General features: G+C 39.6%; 3 protein-coding genes and 1 pseudogene across 3 annotated transcripts; all 4 read right to left on the reverse strand.

Annotated features, from left to right (window-relative positions):
- Positions 1-5,072: 5,072 nt before the first annotated feature.
- Positions 5,073-5,245, reverse strand: LOC136989995 (U2 spliceosomal RNA; annotated as a pseudogene).
- An 8,425-nt stretch (positions 5,246-13,670) lies between these two features.
- On the reverse strand, positions 13,671-14,324 carry LOC136988762 (uncharacterized protein PF3D7_1120000-like). The gene has a single exon (XM_067286755.1). It carries the CDS (start codon positions 14,322-14,324, stop codon positions 13,671-13,673), a length of 654 nt encoding a protein of 217 aa, XP_067142856.1.
- A 640-nt stretch (positions 14,325-14,964) lies between these two features.
- LOC136988842 (uncharacterized) lies at positions 14,965-15,720 on the reverse strand. Its single transcript, XM_067286861.1, has one exon. The coding sequence runs from the start codon at positions 15,718-15,720 to the stop codon at positions 14,965-14,967; it is 756 nt and encodes a 251-aa protein (XP_067142962.1).
- Positions 15,721-17,106: 1,386 nt separating this feature from the next.
- Positions 17,107-18,807, reverse strand: LOC136988922 (uncharacterized protein T26G10.4-like). Its single transcript, XM_067286968.1, has 2 exons — positions 18,597-18,807; positions 17,107-18,506 (listed from the first exon to the last, which is right to left on the reverse strand). The coding sequence occupies exons 1-2, from the start codon at positions 18,805-18,807 to the stop codon at positions 17,107-17,109; spliced, it is 1,611 nt and encodes a 536-aa protein (XP_067143069.1).
- Positions 18,808-20,584: the final 1,777 nt, after the last annotated feature.

The following is a 20,584-nucleotide window of genomic DNA, read 5'->3' on the forward strand; positions in this document are numbered from 1 at the left end:
GTATAACCAGTTTTGTTTCCATTCATTTACGGTATCATTTATTTTCTTTTTAATTTGATATAGATTATTTTTGTGGGCATTTTCACCAAACATTATACCCAATACATTCATATCGTTAACTTTTTCGATCTTGTTCATATTATTCCAATATCACCCACTACCTTTAAAAGTTTACTTTTATTTTCGTTAATTTTCATATCTGTTAAAAAGCTAAAAACGTGTAAATGCTTAAAAATACGCTCGAGGCTAAAATCGTTTAAAATGAAAAAACTAACATCATCGGCGTGGGCTATAAATTTTATCTTTTCTTTTATCCCAGGGATATGCACTGCAGTCACTAACTCATCATTATATATATTATTCAAAAGAACATTAATGTAAATAGTAAAAAGAATCATTGACGTTGGACATCCCTGCCTCACACCGATGTTACAAGCAATGTTTTCTGATTTATAACCATTTAAATATATAGAAGTATAGGGTGATTTATATAGGCGTTTAATAAAATTAATTTCTTGTTCGTTTAGGCCATACTTATCTAAAAATTTCCATAAAATTTCTCTGTTAACTGTGTCGAAGGCTTTACTTACGTCAACCGAGAGGATGGAAAGTGGGCGGTTTTGTTCAATGTATAAGTCACAAATCATCTTCATACAGGAAATATTATCGTGTATAGATTTTCCTTTAATGCCACCGCTTTGTGTGTTTACTATATTATTACTAAACATTTCTTCTACTCGCTTAGCCACAATAAAACTGTGTATTTTATAATCGAGATTTAAAAGAGTTATTGGTCTAAAATCGCATACATGTTCATCCACTATATTTTTTTTATTTAATAAAATCATTTTTCCATAACTAAAAGAATTACTAAAATCGCTAAAATTGTAAAGAGTATAAAGTAAATCACTAAAATCTTCCCCGAAAAAACGATAAAACTCCGCGTTTAAAGAATCCCACCCCGGTGCTTTCCTAACATGTAACTCTTGGATCGCGTCATATATCTATTGTTTACCTATTTCTCTATTTAATATATTTGCTTCTTTTTCTTTTATAGGTGCGATTTCCTTTGTAGCAGCTTCTCAATATGCTAAGTCAGATCGTGCATCTTTAAATAAGTCTATATAGAATTCAACAAAATTGGTAAGTATTTCTTTTGTATTTTTAATTAAATTATCATTAACCTTTAACTGATAGATTTCTAAATTTTCTTTTATTTTAATTTTCTTTTTGAATAAATGCTTTTCTGCTTCTCTTTTAATACTAAATTTATCCATTTTATGTCTTATATAATTTTCCTTATTTCTTCGTTGAGTTTCATTACTAATTTTTCTTTCGATATTATTAATTTCACTATAATTCTGTTGTAAGATGTTCTTAGTCAAGTCTCTTTGCAACTTATTTATATAATTGAATATTTTCTTTTTAATATTTCTTTATGTTTTCTTAACTAGTTCATTAATCTTTTCTTTTAAATTAATCTAACCCTCCCAATCGATGTTTTGTTTATTTAAATCAAGTAGTCTCTTGATTTGAGTAATAAACTCATCATTTTCCAGAATTTCCTTAGTGATTTTTATTCTATTTCGTATCTTTTCTTTACCTGCTAACCGAATATTTACTTCCAACATCTTATGATCTGACAGCTTTTTATTTTCATGCATTAATTCAATTAAGTATATGTCTAAAATATTATTTAATGTTTCAGAGATATAGACGCGATCCAATCGTTCCTCTAAACCCTTCCCTTTCCAAGTAAACCCCGAATCTAGTGGATATTTAAAACGGTAAGTATCAATAAAACTAAAATCTTCTAAAATCTTACAAAAAATACCTTGCGAGCTGTCCGATTGTAAAATCCCGTTTTTATCTAAAACCGATAAAACAATATTAAAATCACCCATAAGTATAATCTCCCTTCCACCAACTAAAAATTCTATAAGATTTTTAAAAAATTCCTTTCTCTCAACGCTGTTAGGAGGTGCATATAAACCAACAATTTTTATCTGATGATTACTTATTTCTACGTCTACAGTTACTACACGACCTTGCTTATCGGTTCTAAAATCCTGTACTTTAATAGTTTTATGAATTAACAATAAAACGCCTGTACTTCTTCTAATTGCAAAAGAACTATAAATATTGTATTCTGTAAAAATTCTTTTTAATAATCTTAGCTCAATAAAACTTACAATATTCGTATCCTGAATACTTAAAATGTCAATACGACTAGTTAATATTAAGTTTAACATTTCTATTTGTTTACCTATATCTTTGAAGCCAGAAATATTGATCGTGCGTATATTTAGAATCTTATCCATTATCGTTATTTTCTATGGAACTTCGTCTAGACTTTTTACCTAATCTGTCTTTATTCATTATCAAAATTTCTGGTATCCCTAAGGATGAATGTTTTGCTCTATATTCTTTTATACTATCCATATCTTTTCTATTTTCCAGTTCTATTTTATTAGCCATTTGCTTTACTATATTTGGTTCCTCTCGTTCTTCTTCTTTCCTGCGTTTTTTATTATCTATACTAACTTCCATTGTCTACCCTTCTTGTACTGTCCCCGTTTCCTGCTGCTTATCTATTTATACTTCCTTAGTTTCCTTGTTACTCAATACACTATCTTTTCTATTCATTCGTTCTAAGCTATATTCACGTTTTCGTTTTAGACTTTGGTTTCTTTGACCCCTTCTACATATATCTGCAAAGGTAGGTTCCGGACATTTGCTATTCCTATCATGACTACCCTTACAATTGTAACACATTTTACAATCTTTTCTTAAGTGGTATCTGCTTTTACAATTATAGCAAAGTTTTACAGGACAATTAGATATTTCATGTTCCCCACTTCCGCATTTTTTACACTCTTTTCTCTGCCCGACATATAATAATTGTACTTGTCTGCCTAGAACTTCGATATAATTCGGGATACGTTGTCTTGTTATTATTATAATTTTATAGGTACCCGTTTTAACATTTGTTTCAGGGTAAGTATTCCTTATTATTTTTACAATTTTTCCATATCTAGAGAAAACATCTCCCAATAATTTTGTATCCATTTCATATGGGGTTAATCTAGCCGTAATTACCACTAATTCAGTTTCTATACTTTCACACAGATAGAAAAACTCTCCTACCTTTATTTCTTTTCCCATTAACTCCAATTTATCGTTTTCCATTTTTAAACCAATTTCCACAATGTTTCTGGGATGGTAACATATTTGATCAACGCAGTTCTTTCTTTTTAGTGTTTCCTCCAATACGTTAATTAGTTCCAAAGTGTCTATCTTCTCCTTAGTTACAATCCGAACAGAACGAATCATTGTGTATCTTCGCATCCTTTCTCTTTCCTTTTCTTCTAGTGTTTGTTTTTCCTTTTCAGGCTCTTCTACTGGAGTATCCACTTTTGGAGTTGTCGACCACACCAAACTTCTCTTCTGGCTGGTTCCTGGTATCTCCTGGTCCACTGACATTGTTGCATCCACGCTGGTACTCGTTGTTGGATGAGGGGAGGCCAAACAATTATCCCCAGGCGTCTGACTGCCAGCCAGATAACCTTTTCATCTGGCGGCCTCTCGGAGCAGACTGTCCTACCGAAGGGGGGTGGTTCCCTTCTGGCGGCTCCCAGGACCTGGTTGACTCGCCGACGGAGGAGTCTTCCCCGTTCGGCGGTCCTTTGAAGGCAGCCGACTCACCGATGAGCTAGTCGTGCTCATCAAGTGGTCACAAGCAGTTGACCAAGTCGGCGCAGGTAAGTAAAAAAGTCAAAACTGGTCAAAAAAGACACTCACCAAGACAGCTAAAACGTTTGTAGATACTCCTTAAAAGCGTAAAATCTTGTATAAGTCCAATAAAAAGTCCAGTAAAATCCAAAAAACTTCAGCAGCAATCCAAATCTGTAAAAACAAAGGCAAAAATCACTTATGAGCTAAGATAACAGAACAGATACTGAGTCTCATGAATTTTAGGGGGGGTGCGAAAGTGTAGGAGCCCAGTTCCGATCGGAAAAAGGGACATCCTCCCCCGATGCTACATTAGGACTCAGCGTCTAATGCAGCACCACTGCACCAACAGGCGTAACATACCTGTTAGAAGAGAGTGGCCGAAGCCAAACGAAAACTCCCGGTTCGAGCCGGGGACAGAAAGCCTCCAGCACTTGCTGGATTGGCAATTAGGAGGTGTGTGGGAGTTACCCCAGACACCAAAAACGCTACTATGGCCAGGAGCGGAGCTCAGACTGACCATAGCAGGACAGAGAGTCAAGACTGGGAGGGTTCTCAACCAGCCAGGACGAAGGTGTAGTTCCACCAGTGATCACCTCCCAACCTCACGGCAAGACCAAAAACCGCCAAATAGCGGACGGATACAACAAGTATTGATCTTAGCCATAAGGCTGAGAAGCGATAAAAAACAGATCAAAAGTGCCGACGCGCCAAGTGTGGAGACGTCTTTTTCATTTCCTATGTCTTCAATTGTGACGTCATTTCGTACGGAGCAGTTTTTGCGCAGAAAATCTGGTCAGGAGGAGAATGGTGAGATGATAAAAGCTTCAGGAAGTAACTGGATAGCGGATTTAAAAGTGTAGATAGGTGCCAAATAATCCTTTCGACCATCAGTAGCCAGAGGGAGGAAAACGCCCCCGGCATTCGTCCCGGTGCGTAATCGTGGTACTGATGCAAGTTCGAGTATATAATTGTTTCCCCCTTCCGAAAAAGTTCCAAGCGTGTGTATCTATTGTACGAAAACAGCCGATTCCATTTTCGATTTTTTGCATATGGAAATTTTCGAAAAAATTGGTTTTTTCGAATTTTTGGGAAATAATTTTTTTGCTTCCTCGTTGTTTAATGTTTACTTCTTATTCGCTGCACAGTGACTACTTGCCGCCATGTAGTATTATTTGTTCGATTCTGCCACATCAAATAAAATACAGGGAGTGTAAAAATATTTTTCATAAAAATATTTCAACTCTGTTCTTATGAGCTTGAGAAAAATTAAGTTGAGAAATAATTCTTTCTCTTCTTAATTTGTGTCTGTTTCTAATTTTTCTTATTTATTTCCCCCAAAGGGGTGGGCTATCCCGAGATGTAGTGCAATACTCGGGCAACCCGTGGCCGGGAGGGAGCAAGCCCCCGTTCCCTGCCTGTTTTCAAAAATCAGATGATATATGCAAGGCCCCCGATGGGGGCCCTATCAGATATCAAGCTGATAAGAACAGATACTGGTAAATTAAAGTTTATTATTCACAATCATTTTTACATGGGGCATTTTGCCCATATTCAGTAACAAGTCCAGCTCTGTTAACAAAAACAACAATTAACTTTGATTTGTACAATTATCATGTTTAGAAGCAGGCAAGTTGTTTTTAAAACAACAGACTTATTAACAAGAATCACTATTACATTCAAACTTAAAAGTCAGCATACAAAAATTCTATTTACATTTAATAGTAACTTTTAGTTTTAAAGCTACTTACATCAACTAGTTTACGTTAAGAAAGGCTCTTAACATCGTAGACATCAAACGTATTACACTTCCACCACAGTAAGAAAAGTAAGCCTGACTTAGCTTACTATAATAGGAAATAAACAAAGAGGCCCTTCTCTAGCACTTCTTTAATTTGGAGTACTAAGGAGATACAGTAATCTTAAAATAAACATTAACATTTTTTAGCAATAACATATAATAGTCATTGTACGAAAAATTCTATTTACATTTGATAGTAGCTTTTAGTTTTAAAGCTACTTATACCAACAAATTTGACGTTAAGAAGTGGACTTAACATCGTGAACATTAGACATTTAAACACTCTAACAGCATTAGAAAAGTAAGCTTGACTTAGCTTACTACATATTAAACTAAGAGGCTTTTCCCTATTACATTCTCCAATGTGGAGTTCTAGGGAGATACAATAAACTTAAAATTAACATTGTCATTTTTAAACATTAACATATTTACACAGTACAAAGAAATTAATCTTCATTTATATACTCCCAACTATGGGGAGTACTAAAGACTTATAGTGTTAACCTCTACCAATCATCTCTAAAGATGAAGTCATTCCCATCTTTTTTCCATATCACATTTTCAGTTCCCCTGTAATAGTTGTTCCATACACTATCACTTAGTTTTTCTTCGTCTATTCTTCCCCTCGATGGGGGTTCCTGTCCGTGGTGAGGGGACCTCCCAGAGATGGTTTAGAAACTCTTCTTTACCATCGCTGGGATCTGAACGCCCACCCACGTGTTTGCCGTGCGTGGTGTCCCGTATGCCGGAAAGGGGGATCCTGGTAGTTGAGGGGCAACATACCATCCCCAACACACTGCTTTGGCCCCTGCTTCGGATAAACGGGAGGCTCAAATCAGGCTCCGTTTGAGTCAATCGGCTGGTCGTTGAGTCATTGTTGACCTCGGCTTGGAGTCAACCGATCGATGCAGACCGGGCAGACACGTCAGACAAGATGTGCTCTTCTTGACTGCATTGTGAGGGTATAGCTCCTGGGAAACCCTGGTGTGACGGTCTATGGGAGTCTCCCATGTGACGGCATCCCCTTGTTGGACTCCATGGTGGGTGGGGTCACTAGGAGCTGAATATTAATTCTTAAATATGGATCCTAAAAACAACAAACAAGCGACAAAGAACCAGACCTCCAGCCAACCCGCTTACTTAATAGTACATGCAACTGGAGAAAAACCCCTTGCTAAGTGTTCTCCTTTTTTGATTCAAAAGCTATTTGAATCAACCATCGGGCATTTAAAAAAAACGCAAAAATTGAGGTCAGGGGATCTACTAGTAGAAACAGCCTCTCCTCAACAAACAGTAAAGCTTTTGTCAATGAAGACTCTTGGAGACATGGCAATTTCGGTCACACCACACGTAAGTTTGAACTCATCACGTGGTGTGATATCTGAGTTTGACTTAATGTCTGAAGACGAATCAGACATTCAGATCGGCCTCTCAGACCAAGGTGTCACTTCCGTTCGACGCATTTCGATCCGCCGAGACGGGAAGTTGATACCCACAAAACATTTAATCCTCACGTTCAACAACCCTGCATTGCCATCCTTTGTTACAGCCGGGTATCTGCGCTGTGCAGTTCGTCCGTATATTCCAAATCCGCTGCGTTGCTTTAAATGCCAGCGATTTGGACATTCTCAGACGTCTTGCCGAGGCAAAAGCTTATGTGCACAGTGTGGAACTGAAGGTCACGACAGTACTGAATGTAAAAGTACTCCACACTGTGTGAACTGCAAAGATGCCCATCCTTCCTACTCCCGGAAATGCCCTGCATGGCAAAGAGAAAAAGAAATTCAACGGGTAAAAACTGAGAAAAACATATCATATCCAGAGGCTCGTCGCATGGTCACTCCAAGTGCACCTATGCAACAAAAGACATTTGCTGCCGTGTTGAAATCTACTACGACACGTGAGGTTCAAACAGATATTTCTGTATTCCCAAGCGAATCTTTTACACGCCATGCAAGATGCTTATTGATCCCATCTACCCAATCAGAAGAAAAGGAGATCACAAAGACTAAAACCTCTGTAAGTAAATCAGGGGTAACAACCAGAAATGTGGGTTCTAAAAAAGCCAGTAAGAACCCACTTAACAAACAAAGAGTGAAAGCAGCCCTCTCTAAAGTTTCAAAAAAATCAGAAGCTCAATCTGTGAGTGAGTTTTCTGACATATCTGACGAAGAGCCTAATACGGAGGTTACGAAACCAAAGTCACCTCCAAAAGAGAGACCCCCTGTTAAATTAAAGAGGGATACCCTCGCAAAGAATGCTACCTCAAACACATAATGGATTATAAAATAATCCAATGGAACTGTCGTGGTTTCCGCAACAACTTCTCTGACGTTAAACACCTGACATACTCTACCTCATCTCTCTGCGTGGCACTCCAGGAAACACATCTAAAACCTGGAGAAAGAATTTCTTTAAAAGGATTCGATCTTTACCGTAAAGATGACGACAGCCACACCCGCGCCAGTGGAGGTGTGGCTGTACTGGTTTCAAACCGCATCCCGTCTTTACCGGTACAAATAACAACAGAACTGCAAGCTGTGGCAGTCAGAATTTCAATTGGCGTTACTGTCACAGTTTGTTCGATATACTTGCCACCAGATGTCAGAGTCAATGACGATGAATTGGATGCCTTGGTTGAACAGCTGCCAACTCCATTCTTTCTACTTGGTGATTTCAATGGTCACAATCCAATGTGGGGCAGTCCCGACATCAATCGTCGTGGCAGGGCCATTGAGAGATTTATAGGCAATCACCAACTGTATATATTTAATACCGGAGAAGTGACATACTTCCATGCCCCAACAAGAACATTTACTGCCATTGATTTATCATTAGCTAGCCCAAACTTGTTTTCAGCATTTACATGGGGAGTTGGATCTAATCCACTCTCTAGTGACCACTTCCCAATATTTTTAAAATATCGAGGCAGAGAAAGCTGTGAAACAGCCCGTCCACCACGCTGGAAATTTGAAACGGCAGATTGGCCTACATTTTCCTCTTTGGCTAACATCACTGAGGAAATGGTCAATACTGCCGATATCAATGATGCAGTAGAAGTTGTCACATCGAGTATTATTCAGGCAGCCGAAAAAACAATGGGGAAAACGTCAACCAGATATCCAAAACATCCGAAACCATGGTGGGATCAAAATTGTGAGGTAGCATTTAAAAAACAAAAGAAAGCATGGGGGATCTTCAGAAGATACCCCACTGCTGAGAATTTGATAGCTTTTAAAAAAGCAAAGGCAAATGCCAGAAAAATAAGGAGGCAAAGCCAAAGGGATTCATGGAGGAAGTATGTATCTAGCATAACATCTTCCACCAGCTCAAAAGCGGTCTGGGATAAAATCCATAAAATTAATGGAAAATATGCTTCTCACTCTCTGTCCATGCTGGAAAATAATGGCACAATAATCAGTGACATAAAAGGTATTGCTGATTGTTTGGGTGAAACATTTTCGTCCTCATCCAGCAATAGTATGTATACAAAGGATTTTCAGGCTTACAAAGTGCAATCTGAAAAACAATATCTAAACTTCCACTCTCCATCTAATGAGGAATATAATGTGCCATTCAGCAGAATAGAACTATGTACAGCAATCTCTCGCTCGGGGAATACTGCTGTAGGCCCGGATAAAATCCACTACAGCATGATTAAAAATCTATCAGACAATTCCCTCAGTAATCTTCTGAATCTGTTTAACAGAATATGGACAGAACATACTTTTCCAGACTCTTGGAGGCTATCTATCATCATTCCCATACCCAAGCCAGGTAAAGACCACAAGAATCCCTCTAATTATAGACCAATTTCTCTGACTAGTTGTCTCTGCAAACTTTTCGAGAGAATGGTAAACAGACGCCTGATGTTCCTCTTAGAGGAAAAGAACTACTTTTCACCACATCAGAGTGGATTCCGTAGGAACAGAAGTACCACAGACAATTTAGTAATTCTTGAAACATCTATACGCGAAGCGTTTGTTAGACGGCAGCACTTAGTGTCTGTGTTTTTTGATATAGAGAAGGCCTACGATCGCTGCTGGCGATACGGTATACTCCGTGATCTGCACAAATTCGGATTGCGGGGTAATTTGCCAATTTTTATAAAAAACTTCCTGCAGAATCGTAGATTCCAAGTCAGGATGGGCAACACTTTTTCTAGGCCTTTCACACAAGAAGAAGGTGTTCCTCAAGGTTGTATTTTGAGTGTGACTCTGTTCCTAGTAAAAATTAACAGCATAGCTAAGTGTCTTCCTCCCAGTGTGAAACACACTCTGTATGTGGATGACTTTCAGATCTCCTGCCAGTCTAGTAACATGGGTTTCATCGAGAGACAGCTGCAAACCTCGCTAAACCGCATAGACAATTGGTCCAAGATCAATGGTTTTACTTTTAATGCAGAGAAGACCTCCTGTATCCACTTTTGCCGAAGGCGTGGTTTGCACCTGGACCCGGAAATTCACCTAAATGGGGTTAAAATCCCAATAGTCAATGAGGCAAAGTTTTTGGGTGTTGTGTTTGACCAAAAACTGACGTTTTTATCACACTTGCGCAATTTGAAGAGTAGATGTTTAAAATCTCTGAACCTTTTAAAGGTACTGTGCTGCTCATCCTGGGGAGCAGACAAATGTTCTATGCTCAGGATTTATAGGGCCCTTGTTCGCTCTAAGCTGGACTATGGATGCGTTGTGTATGGCTCTACACGTGAATCTACTCTTCGGATGCTGGATCCAATCCACCATCAAGCATTGCGTTTGTGCACTGGTGCGTTTCGAACTTCTCCTGTACAAAGTTTGTATGTGGATGCTCATGAGCCTCCACTATCTCTTAGGAGAGAACAGTTGTCTCTTTTTTATTACATTAAACAGAGATCTCAAAATAAACTTTTAGCTGATTGTTCAGATAGTCAGCTGAGGAGATTATTTGCAGCTCGCCCAAGTAGTGTCCCTACATTTGACATAAGAATGGAGAATGTAAGCAGCACGATTGACCTGGACACAAGCAACATTTCGCAGGTCGAGGTCGATAATATATCACCTTGGTCAATTCCTGTGATAAACGTTGATTTAAGCTTAAAGCAGTTTTTAAAAGAAACCACTCCAGACTACGTTTATAGACAGCACTTCGCAGAAATTCAACATCGTGACAGGAATTTAATTCCTATATACACCGATGGATCTAAATCGGATGACTATGTTGGCTTAGCCTTTGTTTGCCAGGATGAAATCGTGGCAGAACAAATACCACCGAATTCTTCCATTTTTACTGCGGAGTTGCAGGCTATTTATTTAGCCCTAAAGTATATAAATAGGAAAGGTCATCGTTGCTGCGTGATTTACACTGACTCAGTTAGTGCACTTCAGGCTTTGATCTCGTATGAACCTAGTTTTCACTCCATAGTGATTAAAATTCGTAAGCTGATTTGCCATCTTTTTGCGAGGAATTTCTCTATAAAATTTTGTTGGGTCCCAGGCCATGTAGGTATAAGAGGGAATGAAGAAGCTGACGCAGCTGCAAAGTCAGCAAGTCCTTCTCAGCATACAATGCATATTGAAGGAGGTGACTTGAAGCTAGTTGTTAAAAAACGACTAGAGGAGAGATGGCAAAATGTGTGGAACGCACAAGTCCACAATAAACTACACGAGATCAAACCTGTGATAGAAAATTGGACACAGAAGAAACCTTATGACAGGAGATCTGAGGTCATTCTTACTCGTTTGAGAATTGGACATACTCGACTGACTCATCAATACCTTTTGAAGGGTGATGACCAGCCTGTATGTCAGTATTGCAACTGTAATGTAAGTGTTAAGCACATACTGAGCAATTGCATCGCCTCTGAACGGATTCGTAGGCAGCATTTTGGAAATGCAAGTTTTAAAGAGATTTTGGGCCAGAGGCCAAATGTTGATAAATTATTGAACTTTCTAAAAGTTACAAATATTTATAAAGAAATTTAATTATTTATTTATTTATATCCATATACATGTTGTTGTTATACACAGTTTAACTGTTGTATATTTTTGTTATTGGTTTTTTTGTTTTGTTCATTTTTATTGTTATTTATGTACATATATATACCGTAAGTTGTGGGCGCCATCTTTTTTCCATATCACATTTTCAGTTCCCCTGTAATAGTTGTTCCATACACTATCACTTAGTTTTTCTTCGTCTCTTCTTAATTTGATTTTAGCTTCTTCCTTTATTTTTGTTACTATTAGGGTCGGATTTATCCTTCTTCTTTCGAATGTCGCCAGGCATCTTGCTTTCCACAGGTACCTCTTGGTGAGTCCCACCATCCAATTTAGCATATAAGTGTTTTGGTTCTTAGTTTTATAGTTATACTGATACTTTACTTGAGGCCAATCCAAGTCTTCCTTATAAATAGTTTTCATCCATGCCCACACACTTCTGGCCGTTTGACAAGTGAAGAAGATGTGGGTAATTGATTCTATATATCTACATATTGTACACCTTGCCTGCCTCGTCATATTATATTTATGTAGGTATTCCCTACACATTATTATCTCGTTGATAATTCGCCATGAAACCTCTCCTCCACTCTGCCGGTAGATTGTTTATATTTTTCCATGTCATTGTCCAGTTTATGGTCGTATCATTTATTATTTCATTATCTTTTTGCTTATATAACATTCTGTAGATTCTATTAGGTCTAATTTTTTGCCTTTCGTTTCCCATTTCAGGCTCTCTGTTTAATATTATCTCTATACTTTTTCTCCATTTTCTGTATTTTTTATTGTCGTCTACTACAAACGGATATTTTGTTTGTTGTAGTGCAATTCTATTTGTGGTTGGTCCTAAAATATATCTTATAACATAGTAAATCGGGTGATTTTATTCTTTAAGGTTGTTTATAAAGGTGGTAATCACTAGTGATTCTTTAAACACTTTTAGGTCCTTTATTTTCCACCCACCATTCTTTATTTCACTCCTCATTATTTTTCTGCTCAGTGGTTCATATTCACTATTCCATATATATTTATATATGGGTCTTTCTAGCTTTTTAATATCATCGTTACTCAAATCAGTCACATACAATAAATAAACTATTTTTGGTATCGTTAATTTATTAACCACTGTTATCCTTTCCGGCAGATATAACCATTTATAGTTCCATTCTGATATTGCTTCTTCTATATTTTTATACATTAAATCCACATTTTTCTGTTTTGCGTCTTCTCCTATCCAGGCTCCTAGAATTTTCATGCATTTGACTCTTTCGTACTTTAATTGTGGGTTGTCTATATTCCCATAAATCTTTAGGAGTTTACTTTTGTTCTGATTGATCTTCATTCCAGTAAGCTTGCTGAAGTCATTTAAGGCTTCATGAATTTTTTCAAGAGAGAATTTATTTGTTGCAAAGAAGCTTATATCATTAGCATGACTGACAAATTTTACCTTTTCCCTCAAACCCGGAATATACATACTTCCTATCATTTCATTATTTTGAATGTACTTAAGTAGCAGGTTAATATACACAACAAAGAGAATCATCGATGACGGACACCCCTGACGTACACCAACCTTGCAATCAATCGGGTCAGTCTGTTCATTGTTTACCGAAATTATCGTCATAGGCCTGTTCGTAAAGTTGTTTTATCATTTTAATTTCTTTGACATTCAGCCTATATTTACTCAATAGTCTCCAAAGTATCTCTCTGTTTACTTTGTCAAAGGCCTTAGCAATATCTATTTGTAGTACTGAGAGTGGAATTTGTTTTTCTTTGCAGACCTCGGTAGCTAAAGTCATAAAGATTAGGTTATTTTGTATTAATCTATTTTTTATTCCCGCACTTTGAGTTTTAACAATTTCATCCTTAAATAGTTCTTCTAATCTTTTTGCAATGATATAACTATAAATCTTAAAGTCGTAGTTTAATAACGTAATAGGTCTATAGTCTGCAACAGTACATTTTTCTTCTTTTTTCCTAATCAATACCATTTTTCCTTCGTTAAAGCTTTTCGTGAATTTTTTATTATTATACAGGTCAAATAGTATCTCTGTGTAGTCCTCATTGAAATATATATACATCTCTGGCGGTATATTGTCCGTCCCCGGCGCTTTTCTAATTTTTAATTGCATAATAGCATTTTTTATTTTTTTTTTCGTAATTTACTTATCAATTATGCTTTCATTTTTACTTTTTATCGGTGTTATACATCTTGTTATTCTTTCCCATCCACTTTCGTCGTATGGAACTTTACTCATCAAAGTTTTGTAGTAGTTGTAAAACTTATTTTTTATTTCTTTTTTGTCTTTCATATTCTTGTTGTCTTTTTCAATTTCATAGATCTTGATTTGCTCTCTCTTTTTGGTTCTTCTTTCGTATACGCTGGTTTCAATTTCTCTACCACTACCTAGCCTTTTCATTTTGTATCTTGTGTAATTTTCTATGCATTTACTTTCCATTTCTTTTGCAATTTCTGTCTCTAATTTACTGATTTCTTCGTGACCTTTTTTCGAAATAATCGCTCTGGTTAATTCTCTTTGTAACTTTTTCCTTTTGGAAAAAATGTTTTTCCTTATCCTGTTCCATTGTCTTTCAGTAATCGCTTTAATTTCCTTCTTACTTCTCTCCCATTTATCTTCTGTTATTTCTTCTTTTAATTCATCTATAATTCTTTTTACTCCTTTTATAAAATCATCACTTTCTAAAATTTCTTTCGTTATTTTGATGTTCTTTTTAAATTTTTCATTTTCCTCTAGTTTAATTATGGCCTCTATAAATTTATGGTCTGTTAGTTTAATTATTCTTGCCAAGATCATAGCATCTTATACTTTTTGTCTTCCAATTTTTCATATTCGTGTATATTCTATCAAGTCTCTCTTCGATATTTCTTCCCTTCCAAGTATATCCCGGGTAATCGGGGTACTGTTTTCTATATATGTCAGTCAGGTCAAAGTCAACTATCAGTTTGGATAGTGTCTGGCGTGATCCGTCTGGGAAGAGGGTCGAGTTCTTATCAATCTCTTCCATAACATTGTTGAAATCGCCGAACAGACATACTTCTCTGTCTGTATAGAGAAATCTGCTTAAATTCTCAAAAAATTCTTTCCTCTTTGCCGCTCTTGTCGGCGCATAAAGATTAATTATTCTTAAGAATCTGTCATCTAATTTGATATCCACAATCAGGGTTCTTCCCCTCGAATCAGTGGTGAAATCTTGAACCTTTAACGTTTTTCTTATCATTGTGATCACACCCGTGCTTCTTCTAATCGTGAACGAAGCATAAATGTTGAATTCGTGGAATAACTTCCTTAGTTCTCTTAAATCGTTAGTCTCTAATGTTTGTGTCCTGAAGTCCCAATATATCTATCTGTTCAATTTGACTTAAATTTGCCATCATGATCCTTTTATAGTTATCTCTGAAGCCAAGAGATATTTACAAAACCAATTTTTAGGCTTTTATCCATCGTCTGGCTTTTTGTTTATCTTTCCTATTCTCTTTTTTCCATTCTCTCTTTCCTGCTTATTTCTCGTTCGTTTCCTGCTTATTCTATCAACTTCCATCTCCTCCTCCTTTTCCTCGTGTCCCTTTTCATCTTTTTCTTTGTGTTTTCCTTCTTCTCTTCTCTCTTCTTCATTTGTAATTACTTGTTTTTCCTTTTTTTCAATCTGCTTATTTTGCTTTTCCGTGTTTTTTGTTTCATTCTCGCGCTCTTTCGTTTTGTTTTCTTGTTTTTCGTGTTCTCTTATTTCGTCCTGTTTCTTCTGAGTTTCTATTTTCGTCTCTGTCTGCTTTTCTGTCTCTTTTCCTTCCGTTTTCCCTTGTTCATTTTCCTTTCTTTTTTCTGTGTTCTTTTTTGGTTTCGGGAATCCTCTTTGAAGAATCTCTGCAAAAGTAGGCTTTTTGCAGCCTCCCTTATGTTCTTTCAGGCATTGTGGGCAATTCGGGCAATCCTTTATTAGGTGTGTAGTAACTCCACACCTGTGACAGGCTTTAATATTGCACTCACGAGCTTTATGATCTAGTTTTTTGCATTTCCTGCATTGTTCTCTAAGACCCGGGTAGTATAGTTGAATCTTTTTTCCAAATATTTCTATGAAGTTTGGTAATCTCTTTCTCGTTTCCATCACCACGGTGAATGTGCCATTTTGAATTTTTGGCTCTCCCGGATGGTATTTCGGTGTTATTTTTATCACTTTACCATACATAGACATTGCCTTTCTTAATAAATGCTCTTTATATTCTCCCGGTACATATTTTAATGTTATACTTAGTAGTTCGGTTTCTATACTTTCGATTTCATATGTTTTTTCCTTTAAACTCAATTAAAGATAAAGAGAATCTTATCGGGGAGGAAATAATTTTAATGTTATCTCCACTATGTTCCCTGGTTGGAAGCAAATCTGATGAATTGCTCCTGTTTCGCCCAGTTTTGCACTTATTTCATGAACTAGTTCCTTTATTTCTATTTTCCCATCAACCCGTACTCTTATTGATCTAACTTCCTTGTATTCTTGTAGTTTCTCTATCTCTTTTAATTCTCTTTCGTTTTCCCCATCCTCTTCTTCCTCTATTTCACTTTCTTCCTCTTTTTCCGTCTTTTCTGACGACAGGAAGAAGTCGTCCTCAATGCTTAGAACCTTTCCCTTATCACTACTATTAATAGCAACAGCAGCCATCCCTATCCCCTTGATAGGGTCCGGGCCTGTTGCCCCCTAACTAGTCGAAGCACCAGCTTCCCCCATCCTTAAACATCAACACAATCACGCGTCCGACACTAGTCAAAACATGCGCGCGTTAAGTAGGAGCGTTGCCTAGACAACCAGGTGTTGCTATGGCAACGACCGTTAAGCACTTAACCGTTACAGTTTAACAAATGATGAAAAATAAAAACTGTCCTAATTTAAAAACTATACAGCAGAACCTTACCAAAATTTTACACAAGGTTACTTAAAACACCATCCTGCTGATGGTATTCACAAAAAATAAAAAGTTTCAACCTCAAGCCCGATGCGGCCCGCCGAATTCCGTCCATATCCAGAGTTTAAGTCTCTATATCTCCTAAAATCCTGGTCCTATTGTCTAAAAATTTTTATTGTTTACTCACATGCATATGAGGATTGGTGATCCGGTAACAGTTCCGGTTTAGCGGATGAAGAGTCCGGTTGACCGGTCTTCAAACTTCCTCCACTTCGGACCCTCGTAGTTCCCAAAATTCGGCACTGGTCCTCACTTGGGTGACATCATCTTATTCTTCTCAATGAGATGAATCCAACGGTATAAGGAACACAAGCTAAAGATTAGGTAATCCTTCAAAACTTCGCGATTTTCGGGAGCACACAAACTCACAATTTCTCTGCTCAAGATAAGAACAGATTCAAAAGCCATTTATTATGGATCAAATAAAAAATGTACAAAAGTTACCAAGAGGTATTTACAATGTAAGCACATGGGCACTAGCCTGCCAGTGATAGATACAATGGGGTGATTAACCCAGTAAGTAAGTAATAATACAAAGAAAGAGGCAGAGCCTCAAACGCGAAACACGCGATACAAGGGCGCATAGTCAGCTACAGTGGGAACAACAAAAGTAGGAGTGGTTACTGGTGTTGACGCTGGAGTTGTCCACAAAGGTGGTTCGTATAAATGACCCTACTGCCTCTAATGCAGTCACTAACCATGAGTCTTTTCATTATCTTCGCGTAGTTTCTTCTCACACCTAGACGTTGCAGTGTGCTCTCATTTGCGGCGTCGAAACCTCCAAGGGCACCGACAATGAAGGCGTCGGTGAATGTGTCGTAGCCCTTGGATTTCAGGTATTCAGTCAGTTCACGGTATTTATTAACTTTTTCGCTGCGGGCACGGCTGAAAGCGTCGGCACCATTTTCGAATGGCGTTGCCACGTCGATGACAGTCGCCGTCTTGGGGCTGGAGTTGAGCACGACCAAATCAGGGCGACAGTTGCCAGGGTAACCAGGGACTTGTTTATTAACGTATACTTCCAGGTTGTTGTGGTCAAATGAGTTGACTAGGCGGTCGAGTATGGCGTTGTGGCGACGTGTTATTTGAGCGAAGTTTGGCGGGCAATGATTAATAACGTGGGCCAGCGTTTCACGGTGTTTCTGGCATCTCCGGCAGAGTTGACTGGCGTGGCCGAATCTTCGGAGCCCACGTAGTGGCACAACGCTGAGTCTGGCCCGATGTATGAAGCGCCAATCTGCAAATCTTGTGTACTTTCCGTCGCTGAGGAAATGGTTGCTATTATGATTGCCTGAAATAATTTTAAAAGTCTTACCCTGGTCGGGCTTACGTAGTAGAGAATCCAGGAATGTCGACTTGACGGCTTCTGTGACTGCCTTTGAGGAAGCGGCGCTTGACACTGGTCGTCCATTGACAAATAAGGTAGGCGTGTCGTTTTCGCCTGGGCGCCAAACGAGATTTATCCGCTTTTGTAGACGTCTGGTGGCCATCCTAAGACGGGTCCAGAAAGAGGGAATGTCATATGGATCACAACCAAATTCGCCTTCCATTGATCCGGAGAGGTAAGTGCAAAGGTCAGTGCTGGAGGGCTTGCGGCGAATACGTTTCTCTGTGACAAGTTGCAGGGTCCTAAGGGCTAGGCTTGTGACAGTAGGATCCCTAGAGGAAAAAAGATGTGTGGCGTGACTTACCTGGGCGATGTCGGCCATTATGTTACAAGGTGCGACGTTAGCGCCCCCTTGGCTGTGCGGCATGTGCACAACTTCTACGCTGGCCCGTTGGGGCAGGTGCAGCCACCTTTTGACGGCGCGTCTTAGGGTTTTGTCGACTTTGTCGAGTTTCTTTTTCGGTACCGTGCCCAAGGTAAGGTAGAAGGTGAGTCTTGGCGTTAGGAACGTGTTCACGCAATCGATTTTCTGCCACGGGGCCAGAAGCGAGCTGTCGATGGTTTTGATGTCCTTAATGATACTGTCGGCGGTTTCGATGGCAGTTAGGCCCAGCGTAAACCCGGTCGGTATCCCTAAGTGGATTTAGTAGTCGTTCTTGTTGAGGCGAGGGATGCTGCCGCCTTGAATAGTAAAGTTGATTTCTTCATTGCAACAATACTTGCTTGCCACGGAGAGGGAGGCGCACTTTGTTGGGTTAAAGCTGAGACCACAACTTTGTGCCCAGGACGAAAGCAGATTAAGTTGGGCTTGTAGGCCTGGAGCTGTGGCGCTGATGATGGTGATGTCGTCCGCATATGCGAGCGTAGAGATGGATTGACCGTGAAGTTGGTATCCAAGCTGTTGGCTGGTGACAAGGCGAAGCGCAGGTTCCATGACGATGTTAAATAAGAATTGGGCTCAAAGGGCAGCCCTGCTTCACACCAGATTTAATTTGTATGTGGTCGGTGAATCCGGAGCTGGTGCGGACACGGGTGTGGCAGTTGAGTAAGAGATCCCTGATGCATTGGATGGAGGCGGCACCGAGACCAGTCCATTGAAGGCAGCTGAAAATAGTGTGGTGGGGAACAGAGCCAAACGCATTGGCAAGGTCCAACCATGCAACATGGCATTCCTTATTCTTGCGTCTGGCGTCCTGGATGGCTGACTGAAGGGTAAAGGTGTGTTCCGAGCAACCCTCGTGCCTCATGAAGCCCTTCTGGGAGTTAGATATGATGTTATTATCTTCACACCACTGGAGTAGGCGTTTGGCAATGCATGCAGAATATATTTTGCCCAGGGTATTTGCGAGGGCGATGGGTCTCCAATTGCGTGGATCATCGGGATTACCTTTTTTAAAGAGTAATATTGTAGTGGAAGTTTTCCATGCACGGGGGATGGCTCCCACACGCTGGACGGCATTGAAGAGCGCCGACAGGATGTGTCCCTGTGGGTCCAGGCGTCTCCAGATGTAGTAACGAATACCGTCTGGACCTGGGGCGGTGTTGTGACATCTGCCGAGTCTGGTCGCAACTTCTTGGGGGGTGAAGTTATGGATAAGTGGATCATCCGATGATGGCGTTGGGGCCGTGGTAATAGGATATTCGACGGGTCGGTAGTTGATGGGCTATGGATGGTAGAAAAGTGGTTTGTTAACGTATCCTTACCGATTTGGCAAAACCGTGAAGTACCTTTTGTAAGCTCGTCAAACGCCTTGCGTTTATTGATCCGAAACAGACGTTGGATTCTACTGGCTGCAACGGAGTCGTAGTGGCGTGACCTGTTGGTTTGGGCTTGAGGTCGATGTGCCTGTTGACGACGGGTGTGATGGTGTTGCGGCTGGCGTTGCGATGGTGTTGTGGCATCATGCTTCGAGCGAGGTTGACCAGGTCGTTTACCATTACCTCCAGCATATCTTCGTCCATGGCGCAATCAAAACGGTCTCGCCAGGCTATGACCCAGGGAGGAGGTTCCGGCATCTTGCGTGAGACAGGAGGTTGTTGACTGATGCTGTCAGGTGGTATGATGGTGTCCAGCGCAGGAGGTGTGGTTGCTGCGTTGCTGGAGGTACTGCAGTGAGCCAAGCGGTCGTCATCAGGAGCGAGGGGCATGGTGCTGATAGGTCTCACAGATGGGCTTGTTAAGCTTGCTTGACTAGTTGAGGGACTGGGAGCAAGGGGGCTTACCTGGTCGGTAGGCGGAGCAGCTGTAGGCCTAGGTGGAGGCTGGTTAATAAGCGATGGAGTAGTAGAAGCTCGGCGTTTTCGGCGGCGTGGACGTCGTACCAGTGGAGGTAGGTCGTCGTTGGCCGGTGACGAGGCACGGTTGTTGCTATCCGTAAGGTCGAGTTGGGTCGGTGTTAGTCCCTGGGTGTCACCAGCGGTAGAGTTAGGTTGAGCCGGCGTTGAGGTTTGGTCCTCGATGGTCCCAAAGTTGGGTTTGCCATTGTGATCAGGTGAAGTGGTGGTGGTGGCTGAAAAAGAGGATTCAACGGCAGGAGCAGGATCGATGCCTTGTGAGGCGAGATAGGCCTCATCTATACCGTAGTCCCTATTACGGCGAAAGACACCAGCAACATTTATATTGTAGATGCGGGCACGAGGTTTGGGGTCTCTAGTAGAGTTGGGTGAGAGGGCTGGTAGTTGTGAGGAACAGCTGTCGCTTCTCGCCTGGT

This window comes from Centruroides vittatus, unplaced genomic scaffold, assembly GCF_030686945.1.
Source record: "Centruroides vittatus isolate TY-2023 unplaced genomic scaffold, ASM3068694v2 contig_103, whole genome shotgun sequence".
NCBI lineage: Eukaryota > Metazoa > Arthropoda > Arachnida > Scorpiones > Buthidae > Centruroides > Centruroides vittatus.